This window comes from Schistocerca americana, chromosome 9 (assembly GCF_021461395.2).
Source record: "Schistocerca americana isolate TAMUIC-IGC-003095 chromosome 9, iqSchAmer2.1, whole genome shotgun sequence".
In the NCBI taxonomy this organism is placed as follows: Eukaryota; Metazoa; Arthropoda; class Insecta; order Orthoptera; family Acrididae; genus Schistocerca; species Schistocerca americana.
Genome location: NC_060127.1, coordinates 2128933 through 2141823, shown reverse-complemented (window position 1 = coordinate 2141823; position 12891 = coordinate 2128933). Strand labels below are relative to the sequence as shown.

At 40.4% G+C, this 12891-nt stretch overlaps 1 protein-coding gene across 1 annotated transcript in view; it reads right to left on the bottom strand.

The window, feature by feature from the left end:
* Positions 1 to 354: 354 nt before the first annotated feature.
* Positions 355 to 12891, bottom strand: part of LOC124551184 — a 128942-nt gene continuing 116405 nt past the window's right edge. The window contains exon 7 of the mRNA XM_047126172.1: positions 355 to 1527. Within this exon, the coding sequence (XP_046982128.1) occupies positions 355 to 1527 (1173 nt within the window). The remainder of the gene's footprint in view (positions 1528 to 12891) is intronic.

Sequence of the window (12891 nt, the reverse complement as noted above, 5' to 3'; positions counted from 1 at the left end):
GGTATGTAATCCCATCGATGACGTGATCACTGCAGATGGAGCACAGGTTCAGATTACGGAAGGAAGTCCTCGATGTCCTATCAAAGAAAACATCCCAGATTTGACATTAAGCGATGTAGGTATATCACAGAATTCTGAGTGGCTGGACGGTGAGCTAAACTGCCGTTCTCCCAAATGAGAGCGCAGGTACAGCTGGGATCGTCACAAATGGTATTACTCCTTCTGACTGTAGAAATTTCTGCAGTCTTTCATTGTAATTATTGGTCGGTAGGAGGAGGACAATTTTACATAGCTCGTCGGCATAAAAGCTAGTGCGAGGTGGAAGGTGGGAGTGATATGTAGTGGACCTTGTTGTCATTCTTGTTTGGCGGAGACTACCATCTCCTGAAGTTCGATGGCTTCTGCCTCGGAGACCGGGGCCACGGCATCCCTGTGGCGCAGCGCTCCCACGAAGGCGGTAACGGCGTCAGCGCTGTCGCCCTTCTGGAGGTCCTTGTCAGGTGTGTAGCGGCTGGGCACGTCCCGGCTGTTGTTGTTGTCGCGGAAGGACGCCGCCGCCAGCACGGCCCGGCTGGCGCACCTCGAGGCGGACAGCACCAGCGCGGACACGGCGGGCTCTGCGGGCGAGCCGCCGCCCTCGGAGGGCTCCCGGAGGCTCCACGTGCTGCCGCCCTGGTAGCCGGTCAGCTCCAGCACTGTGCGCCCCGAGAGCCCGTCCGCGGCGCCGCCGCGCTGGCCGCCGTCGTCTGGCTCCCCTTCACTGTTGCTCGCCTTCTTTGGAGTGTCCGTCACACTACTGTTACTGGCAAGACGATCTCTACAGCGTCTCTCTTCCGGTGCGTTTGCAGCACTGGGTGTGCCTTCGACAGAGTCTACAGCTTCACTGGAAGGGTTGTCAGAACACTCCAAAGCACTTCGGAATAGGTCGACGTTTTGGCCCAGTGCAGGGTGTAAACCTTTCGAGTCACACTCGCTACAGCCTCGTGAGGGCGAACTCGGACTGCAGTCTTTAGTTTCATTATCTGACGCAGTCTTCGACGGACTCGCCCCTGTCTGTGCCTGTTCGTGGTCGGCGTCCTCTGTGACGAGGCTGGGGCACTTTTGGAGCCTTCCGCTTCCGCTCTCGTCATTCCTCGAAGAACGGACCCCTTGCAGTGGATTGTTGCCAATAGACGTGACTCTGGCAGTGGACTCCTTGGAGTGAGTCGGGCTCGCACTCTGATCCGAAGCATTAGCCCGGCTGTCAGCTGGTGATGGTGGTGGTGGTGGTGCATCTGTGGAGGCGTCGGACGGTCCCTTGGAGGCTGTACCCTTCTCGAAGATGATGGCGGCCGACCACTTGCGCTTCACGGTGGGTCGCTTCGCCTTGGAGGGTGGGCCCTCCTGCAGAGGGTGGACAGAGCACCCGGGGGCCAGCAGCAGGGTGTCGGCGTTGCTGCTGCCGCTGCTGCTGGTGCTGCGGTTGCTGCTGCTCTGGCCCCCAGACCTGGACGTGTCGGCCGCACCAGCTGTGGCCTCACTGGACACCTGAAACATTTACCGTACTATATTTTTCAGAAGAGCTGCTTTACTGAGGCAGGAACTGACCACATAATGCAATTTTTAAGGGACAAAGTATCACCACTTCGTGTTCTCTGCAAGATTTCGAAGACATCTGGTCGTGTAAGTCATTACAATCTGATGAAAAGTATCTACACTCCATATGCAGTGCACAGTTGGCCACTAGATGTCACTAGAGGCGTATCTGCCAGTATACGGGGAGTATTGTATCGTCAGGAGAGAGGCAGTAACCGAGAATGCGTCACTTAGGAGAGCACAATGACTTTGAATGTGAACTCGTCATCGGATGTCATCTGCATAACAGATGCCTCAGGGACATTTCAGGCCTTCTAATGCTCCACAAGTCGGCTGTCGGTGATATGACTGTGAGGTATAAACGCGAAGTCGCAGCCAACCCGAGACCAGACAGACATCATGTACTGATGGATAGGGACCATTGAACGCTGCAGAGAGTGGTTGTCGGAAATCCCGCCAAATCAACAGAATGAATCATCTGTGCGTTGTGAAGCACTTCCAGCAGTCGAGCAAGTACAGTGACTGTGAACAAGGAATTCGTAGAATGGGGTACAATGTCGAGCAGCTCTCCACAAGCCACCCATTTCTGTAGTCACTATAAAGCGACGTTTGAGGTGATGTAAAGAGTGATGGCACTAGATAGTGATTTGGAGTGGTGAATCACGCTATACCCTGTGTCAGTCAGATATACTGCACACATTACAGGTACTGCTAAGAGTGGAGTATGGAGGAGATGGTACTACAGTGCATGAATGTTTCTTGTGGTAGCGTATGGTCCCCCTAGTCTTCTTGAGAAAACGCTAAATTCCGAAGGATGTGATTACATATGACAGCTCTGCATACTGTGTACAGTAGAGAAACACTTTGGACACCATGACCGATTGTGTCAGTACGACATTACACCCTGTCATAAAGTACCATTTGCAAGACAATGGTTTATGAACAATAACATATCTGAAATGAAGTGCCCTGCTTAGAGTTTGGACCGTGACCTGTGGGATGAGTTGAGACGTCGAACTGTCTCCAAACCCCAGCGTCCAGTGTCACCACTTTCTCCGATTCCGAGTGTTGAAGAAAAATTGCCTGTCATTCCTCCACAGCCATTGAGACGCCTTATTGAAAGCCTCCCCAGCATAGTGCATGAAGGTGAAATGTGGACAGACCCCATATTAATATGCCCGGATACTTTTGATCAGACAGTGAATTTGTTAGAGAAGTTAAGTGCAGTGGGCAAGAAAGTAGGTCACTACTCAGCGGACATCACGCTGATAGTGCTAAACTCCATCTCTAGCATTGACGATGGCCTGGTTCGGTGAAGGTGAGTCCAGAAGTGTGTACAGGTATTCCATATATTGTAGAAGACACTCTTCGATGATCTGATCACGCAGAGCTACTAAATTGCAGGGATGATGATGCCTAGGCTGCACTCGGTGTTCGAAATAGTCACAGTAATTTTCGGTGTAAAAGGGGTCAGGTGATTTAGTGGGCCAGTCGGTATGCGATGCAGTGTGCCTGAGTGTTCGTCGAAAACAGGAATGTTCCTTTATATGACTCTGCGATTGGTGCTATAGTCATCCTGCAAGATGGGAGGGTCCATCAAAGAACTACCTCAGCTCAGAGCTAAACCCATGCACTGCAGGCGAAACGCCTCCTCGGGTGTCAGCGGACATGATGCCTCGCAGGCAAAAGACGGCGACCCCATGGACGACACTATAATCTACTGTCAGCTGCTGCCCAGCTTGTGTTACACGAAGAAGCGCAGGTGACCTTTGTCATGCCCGACTCCAAATGCCTACAGCATGCAATAACCTTTGGAAAATGGCTGTGATGTACAAGTAGTCACTTACAGCAGTTGTTCCCATCGCATTTGAAAAAGAAAAAATTATCACTGACAAGGCATGACAGGCATCTCCGCCCTCCATCAGTGAAATTCTGCTCAGGGCCACTGTTGGCATTTAAAACACGGCTGCAAATGTCAAACCATTTCTTGCATAGAGACTGGACATTCCTCTCTGACATGCCAAGAAACGGCGAAACTTGATTCACCCTGTTGACATGGTCAAGCAAATGGTGGCTCTTTTCTGGCATTGTACATCACCTCCACAATGGCTCACATAACCGACTCGCACGTACTCCCCGCTTCACTAACATCACATATTTCAAGGGTGGTTAACCATAAAAAAGGGATCAGAGTTCTCTTTTATGTGGATGAGAAATGTGTCATCCGGTCGGCATATATTTCTATGCCCTCCTGCATAGCTGAGTGGTCAACTGCGATGTGGAGGACATGGGTTCCATTCCCAGTACTGCCAGGGGTTTTTCCTTGGTGGGAGAGCTGGTACAGGGTGCATGCAGCCTCGTGATGGTACCTGAGGAACTACTCGACTAAGCAGTAGCAGTTTCAACACCAGGAAACCCGACAACGACCGGGAGGAGACTGGTGTGCTGACCACATGCTCCACCATACCACTTGCAGTGATGCAATTGGCACAGGAAGACACGGCGGTCGGTCGAACCCGACTGTCCCGTCTAGGGCCAGTATGCGGAAAATTTTGCTTTATATACAAGGCCCATGCAAAAAGTAAGGCCCTATCGAGTGCGAAATGGAAACCTCAGGTTTGCACAGATGTGTTGGGCAGTGTTGGGCAGTGTCTCCAGCATGCCCGTCGATCGGCTCACGTCACTGTTTTGAGCGCACAGTGAGCACTTAAATATGTCTAGAACAATAGTCTTCCGGAAAGCGCGAAGGCCTGGTGAGATATTTCTCCTGATGTCATGCAGCCCACATAACATAACTCTTATGCGTTTCCTTCTTCATGACAATTTTCGGCCGCACTCTGTAGCGGCAATGAGGATGTGCTTTCGATGGGAAGTATTTGATCACCGTCAATACAGCCCGTAATTGGTTCCCTCTGAGTTTTACCTCTGTTCACACGAATTGCTGCCTATGAAGGCAAAATTTTGGACAGACAACGAGCTGTAGACAACCGTAAAGAAATGGGAGAAAGCACAGGCAACTGCCTTGTACGTCGAGCATGTGGGAAGTTGGCAGAAAGCTAAAACAAATTTCTAACTTAAAGCGGCGACTGTATGAAGAAGCAGCTGGAAGCTGAAGCAAACTGTTGCAAATACAACACTGCTGATTTCCAGTGTGATTTCCATTTCGCGACCGATCGGAACTTACTTTCCGAGTAGCCCTCCTGTTACTATGTGGTTCATGGTTCAGCACCTGTCTGTGTTAGTTCGTGTGTGCGAACGGAATGCGGCAAGATATGCTAGGATATTTGAATGACGCGAGCAGTGACGACACATCTCTGTCAAACAAATCATAATGACTGTTTTGGATGGTTCGATTGTGGGTCTACTACTGTTATTGCTCTGATAATGATATTCTGTTTTACTTCAGTCAAGAGACACTCATTTCTACAACTAACAAAAGCATTTTTATAGCTCTGGGTGACTTTTCACTTGTAAAGTATTCAGTACATAAAATAAACTGAGAAGAATTGTGTCTTGTTCACCGACCAAAATATTACAGTAATATGTTTACGGAATTGGAAATATTAACGGTAGTCCCAGAGAACATTTATCGACTGATGAAATTTTGCTTACAAACACATTTTCACAAATGAAATGTTAGAAATGAAATGATTTGGACTTTCCTCTAGTGTTTGTATATTTGGCACAGAAATGAGTTAAATAGACAGATGTAAAACTTTTGAACGATCTGATCATGGAATTAAAATGTCTGACAAACAGCAGGCGTGGTTTGAAATGTAGCTGAAACTTGAATATTGTTAATAGCTCATCCTGCTACGGTGGAATTCCACAACAGGAAAAGTGATTAAATTATACACGTGTAGATTAGCAGTATGTAGCCATACAAACAAGTGTTTTTCGTGGTAGCCATATGACTATCGAGAAAGTGAAAGAAATGGAAAACTTAAGAATAATAAAAAAAAGTTAACTCCCTTTTCAGTAGCTTTTTTACTATTACAATGTACATTTCAAAGTGAAGGTTTCGAAAATAAATGTTCTGGGTTCAGTCTCAGTCCCTTACATAGTTTCGATCTATCAGGGAGTTTCAATCTAGCTACAGTCCTAGACACATTTTCGTTAGCGTAAATTTAATAGCAGTATACTTTAATTACATTCCTGCAGCAGATATAAGCTATCCATTTATTTGAAATTGATTGCCAATCCGCTCTCAACTGTAGATTTCTTATAATTAAGAAATTAATCACCACCACCTTCCACATCATGGAGTAGGCTGCACAGTCTGCTCAGGAGACCATCTCGTCGTCGAACATCCAGCGTACTCGTAGTTCAAGGAGATTAGAGGCAGATGATCTCGCTCCATTCTTTCTAATTCGGTACACCAATTGAGTGTTTAACTTATAATTTTTCTTTCCAAATTGAATATCTGTAGCTCTTGTTTTATCTCTATATTTCATATTCTGTCTTTCAGTGACTGCCCTGAAGAATTTCATATCACAAGACAACGGTCCAGTCCGAAATGTCGAAACCTGCCCTCAAGTTTTGATACGAGAAGAAAACAACAAAAGAAATGCATTGTCAAAATTTTAGCTGCTAAGATACACCCAAGGAATGAAACGAAATTTGACAAATTCGAAGCTCGCCAGGCGGCTGGGGAAATATACCTCCTTCTCGTAATTTTAGCTGACAGCGCATGCACAACACCGTAGGCACAGGTCCTGGTATCTGTTCACCCGAATATGTAACTCATTTAATATCTGCAATAATTATTAGTTTCCCTAAACTGCATTAATTTTCTTTGTGTTTCCTTCGTTATGTGCCTGCTAATAGCATCTGTCTTAGAGTGCGTTCCAGAGTTTCACAGTAGTGTGGAATATAATTATGGTTTTCAACATTGAAAAGATGAGAACATTACGACCACCTGCTTAATAACTTGTTGGTCTTTCTTTGGAACGCCATACGTTACTGGTTCTGCGTATCGAGGATTCGACAGTTTGTTTGTAGGTTTCTGGAGATACGTCGCACCAGATGTCCACGCATTACTTGTGTCATTAAACAACGGGCCGCTGATTTGTGGACGTGGTGATCGCGCCTGATACGACCCGAATGGGTTGAATTGGATTCACATCAAGCGAATTTCGTGGCCAAGACGACAATGCGAGTGCACTGTCATACTCTTCAAACCACTGTAGCACGGTTTAGGCTTTGAGACACGGACAGCTATACAGCTGAATGATGACATCGCCGGCGTTGAAGACATCGAGCACGAAGTGGCGGAGGTGGTCCACAGCTGCCAGTGGGTCTTCGATTACTACCACAGGTCCCATTCGAGCACAGGAGTGTCTCCCATAGCATAACACTGCTCCCAGCAGCCTCTGTCCGAGGCGCGCTGCACGTTTCGAACCGCCGTCGGCGTTTGTGGAGACGGTCACCGACCTGGTGTGACAAAAATGAGATTCATCCGACGAGGCGAACGTTTCCATTGGTCGACGGTTGAATCCCGGTGGTCCCGTGCCCACTACTGTCGCAACTGACGAAGTCGTTGGGTCGACATGTGGGCACGTTGGTGTGGTCGCTTGCACAGCTCCGTGTTCAACAATGTACGATGAACAGTGTGCTCCGAAACACTTGTGCGTGCACTACTATTGTACCCTTTCGGCAGAGATTCCACAGATCGCCATCTATCTTGCTTTACAGAGCAGACCATCCTCCGAACCCCACGTTCTGTGAAGAGCCGTGAACGTCCAACCACTTATCACCCAGTGGTAGTTTCATTGTTGTTCTACCATTTTCTATAGATACTCACGACACTAGCACGTGAACATTCGACCAGTTACGTAGTTTTCGAAATACTCGTTCAACGGCTCTGGGTAGAGACAATATCGCATTCGTTAAAGTTGCTGATGTAGATTTCCCCATTTGCGGCATATGTCGTCGCTAGAATGATTCTTCATCCCTGTTTGACCAACCCATATACTTTTGTTACCGCGTCCCGCTCCCGCAATTCTCCCATCCCGTGGTTGTCAGTGGTTCTAATGTTCTGGCTTAGCACTGCTTGTGATATTTATTTCTTAATTTGTTGGACGTTCATTCCAGAGATGTCCACATTTTGTTAGAAATTGTGTAAACACTAGAAGAAACTGGAAATAACTATGACGATTTGTGAAGTGAGGTTCGTAAGATTACTGTTTTACGAATTGAAGATCAGAACGTAAACCCAGTGCCTTCCTACTACAAATAAAACTGAACAATGGCAGCTTTTAGCTACAAAGAAAAGTCTCCATATTTTCCTTTAAACGAATGAGGGAGGAAGTGCTTGGAGTTAAGCAGAGTGGAAAGCTGGTTTGTTTGAGTAAAATCTGAACGTGAGTTTTATCAGTTGAAGAAAGATATACACGAAGTACGAAATATGGCCCAAAAATAAACTCACAAAAGTTGAGAGAAAAGTTATTGGAAAGATATATAAATTGAATGCAGCGTTAGGCAGGGAGATATATGATACTGGGCCCCCTCAATTACAAGTGAGGCAAACACTGCTGATTTCCAGGCTTCTTCGATTTGATTAATCAGATTTGGGCAGTTACGAGGGCGTGCTGAAAAGTAAAGCTTCCGTATTTTTTCTGTGAAAACTATTAAATCTTTGTAAATAAAGCGAACGTTATTAACGGTCTCCATCTGTTTTCTTCATGTCTTCGTATCTGCAATCCTTTGCCACAAGAGGGCTCCAGATTGCAACATGCAACACGGCGGAATGTAACGCAACTATGTCGGTGCGTGAGAAACAGCATTCTGTAATCGAGTTTGGAATTCGAAGAGTTGGTCCACACGTGGGGCGCCCTCACCTTCAGTCTGGTAATGTCAAAACACACGCGAGCGCTGCAGCGTCCGGAACAATCCGACGCCTCGGGTTCGCAGTCATCGATAATCCCACATACAGTCCCGACTTGGCCCCATCCGAATTTCGCCTGTTTCCCTAATTTAAAGAACACCTTTGAGGACTTCACTTTGACAACGATGAAACAGTGCAAGCAGAGATCATGCTGTGGCTCTGTAAACAAAATCAAACATTCTACAGTGACGGCATCAAGAAAGCGAACTGTCATTGGAAGAAATGTGTTTGCTGCCTGGGTAACTATGTTGAGAAATTTCAACAAAGTGACCTCTCCTTGGAAGAAATGTGTTTGTCGTTGTTAATAACGTTTGTTTAATTAAAATGTTTTATGGGTTTTGCATAAAAATCCAGAGGCATTACTATTCAGCACACCCTTGTATTTGATAATGTACGAGTAGTTCGCAAAATTGCGAAGTTATCTTCAAGTAATAGTATAGCTGAGATGTCGTTAATAGGTAACGCTGTAGGTAAATTCGTAACTGACGTGAAGAAAGAGGTTTTTGTTGTACCCTAAAACGCCGTATATATAGCCAATCAGTGACGTTTCGTGCAAGAACTGCATGGAAAGAGCACTTTCTCATTTCGAGGGAGAAAATGATTGTGGAATTGATGAATGATATGACACATGCAAATTCACACCAAAAATTAAATAAAGGACTGTTTGGTTGCAAAAATCTTGTAAACGACACAGCAGAATCTGGAAAAATGAGAGAGAATAATTTATGCATATTAATTCCGCATCACAGTGTTTTACAAATTTGAAAAGGTATGCCTATTGTGCAGCAAAATATCCAGGACAACAGCCACAACAGTTTATGATTACTTTCCAAATCAGTCTGAATAAAACTGGTAATTACTGTGAAGTGCACGAATGCGTTAAGTTTTCCTTTATCTGGTGTGCTCTTGTAAGGAAAATGTTTGTTTTCGTCACCCAATAGCCACTTCTTATTTGTGTGGTGATTACAGGGGATAAACAGGGAATTGTTTCATTGTTAGTGAAATACAAATAGTACATTGATGAGAGTTATTGTGCAAAGAGCATTTCCAAGTAAAAATTCCTGGTTACAAACCAAGAATCTAATGTTGCAGTTTTATCTAATTTATCATCATTTATAAAGATTTTAGTGTACCTATCTGGAAGTGTAATTTTATATTTTTCATTTAAGAGCAATAAAACTTTTTCTCCAAATGCAGTTTTTGAAATTTCTGCTTTCGAAATAATGTAATTTTGTTTTTTAACTTTTGATAATTTAGTGAACACCTGTGAACAACCATGTCTATAACTGTTGAGTTCAGGAAACAGATTTTCAATATTATCATTCTTGAACATTTTAATTTATATAGAGTAAGTCGTAGAATGTTTTAATTTTTGAGGGACTAAAGTATTAAGTTTTCATATATTTATAAATTATAGATAATCTCTAGTTTTTTGAAAATATTTCAAATGGAAATGAAAACAAGAAGTTAAAATTTCTGTAATCTTTTCTAATTTTTCATTCATTTATTTAATTAGAAATTTTCAGTTAGCACTCTATGTGGTCCATCATATGTTAAATTCTTTTTACCATATGTAATAACACATGCAACTGTGTGATTTGGAATATTTTCATTAAAGAATACAAATAATTTGATTGTTGTTTTTTAAGCAGTTAAAACAATCACTACTCTATATGTGTTAATTACATAAACAGGATAATTTTGTATAAAATTGAATGGACTTATACTTACATCATTATCTGAGTTATTCTTTTAAGACCTCTAAAGAAATCATAAGCTTTTAACAAGTTATGTGGTGGTTCAAGATTCCATAAATCTTGAAGAAAAACTTCAGTTCTTCCATTTTTAACATAGATATTTTGTAGTTTAACATGATCGAATAAAAAAGAATCATGTAATAGATTTTTTAATTAGTAATATACAGTATATAAAGTTAGACATGACGAATTCGGCAGAATTATAATAATTAGTAATATCTAACTCTAAATTTCTTTTTCCCTGTAAACCAGCAAATTTTATTGTTTGAAGTATGAAGAAAGAAATTGGAATTTTTGGATTTTTAAGTCATTCTTGCTCTAATTCAAGTGAATACTCTGTTTCACATTTAACAACAGGAACAAAAACTTCCATACTTTCAACAACAATGTTAACCTTCTTTTGGAAGTGTTGAATTATCATTTTCTGTAGTCCAATGAAGAATTGAATGTTTTTGATCTTTTCTCAAACTCCAAGTAAAAATTACAGGTTACTCACCTTCAAACATTATTTATTACAATATTTTAAAAAATTCACCAAATATTTCTAAAGGATAAATAACCTCATATTTTTTTAATTTTTTCATTGTTAAGGATATGTTCTTCCATATTTACTACATTCAAAAGGGAAGAAGTTAAATGAATTAGAGTTAATGAAGAAATAAAAGAATGTTCGATTCTAAAAAAAATATTATTTCTCTTTTAATTTGTAATAACATCATACAATTATAACACATCATTATCAATTAGTGTAATATTTGATTTATAATCATATTCATAAAAATCAGTTCCATTTGTGTGAATAACTTCAAAAGTCATATAAAGTTCCGAAAAATTAGGATGAATCCAACCTTCACCAATATTAATATTAATTTCTGTTTCCTTGTAGGAACATACAAATTGAAAATGTTTGATTCGTTTCATGATTTATTAAGAAAAGAATTTATAAATTCACTTCTAAAACAACTGTTACAAAAGCATGATTCAAGTCAATTAAAGTATCATTTTTATCAGTTATAGTTATTTCTCAATTTGGATTAATATTGGAATTTTTATAGGATGATTTGGCTTATAAATTATTGCATTACCAAACTCAGAATAAGATTTAAATGAAGAAATAATATTAGTTTCTTGATGAAAATGATGATTAATTTTAATGAAAATTTCATCAGGCAAATTAAGATTTACATTAATTAATTCAAATGGAATAATTTTAGGAGCATATTTAGCAAAGGGTTTTTCATTAGGTTCAATAATTTATTTACTAAATCGTAAAACTTGATCTGTTAACTTCTTTATCCATAAATAATTTAACATCACTTTCAATAACACCTCCATTTAAAAATTCATCTGCTTTAATATGAGTATTTGGCTTATTTGATTGAATAAATTTTCCTTTAATTTTTTAAACTATATTGACCAACAGGAATTTCTATTGTTTCTTCATGGTAATTTAATGTAAGTTCTGAAAAACATACTATTCCTGCATCACAATAATGCTTATTACCTTTCGATGTAATATTAAGAGTAAAAAATGAATGAAAACCAACTAGTTAAACACTTTTATAAGTTTTTCTTATTGGAACAGTTAATCATTTTTTTCAGGACTGCGGAATTATCATCAATTACAAACAATCTAACCATTTGTATTACCAAACATCATATAAATAAATGACTGACTGGAACAAAAAATAAGAATTTGAAATAGAAACAAAAAAATAAAACATGGTAAACTTTTACCAAATCCAAATTCGACCAAGTAGATGTGGAAAAACAACATTCATGAGTGGTAACTATATTTCAGCACCTGGCTGGTTAAACAGGGAAAGAATTAATTCAAAAGATTTGTATCATGGAAAAAAAGTGAAAAAAACGTGAAAAATTGAAGATAAAATTAATGAAAAAATTGTTGATTTTATTGAAACTAATGATGAAATTATTCTATTAGATGGATGTGAAGAAAATTCAGTTCAGTTCTTGGTAATTTCATTCCAGAAAATCAAGATATAGTTGAGAATGTTTTAATAGAGGAAGACAAAGTGTAACTGTTTTTATTGAAGTCTAACATATTCAAAAATTCCAAAACTATTAGTTCGAGATAATTTTCTTGAATATCTTTAGATAAGATGATACAAATTTAAATTATATCATGAATCATTTGGTGATTTAAAGTTTGATGACTTTAAAGAAATATATAGTTAATGTTGGAATAAAGATAAATTTGGTTTCATCATGACAGACATAACAAGAAAAACTGATGGAAGTAAACATAGAGAAGAGATTAAGAATTTTTTAAACATTGAACATAAATGTTGAACATATATGCTGAACAATAAAATTAGAACCCATTATCTCATTTTTACTCTTAATAAATGTTTGCAAAATTCGATAACAAATTGTTCAAAAAGCCAAACAAAGTAAGTAAAAGAACAATTAAAAGAAGAGAGTAAGATATGGAAAAACTACCAATCACAGAATATAAAAAATATTGAAAAGAACAATCACTTACCAAATATATAGAAGAAGTTAATTATGGAACTGAAGGATTAGGAGAAAAAGTTCTAAAACCAACTGAAGAAAACAGAGAAGTTGGAAATCATATCGTTCCTCTACTCTATTTAGAAGAATATAATGATATTTTAACAATTAAACATTATGAAAGTGTTTAAAGAGATG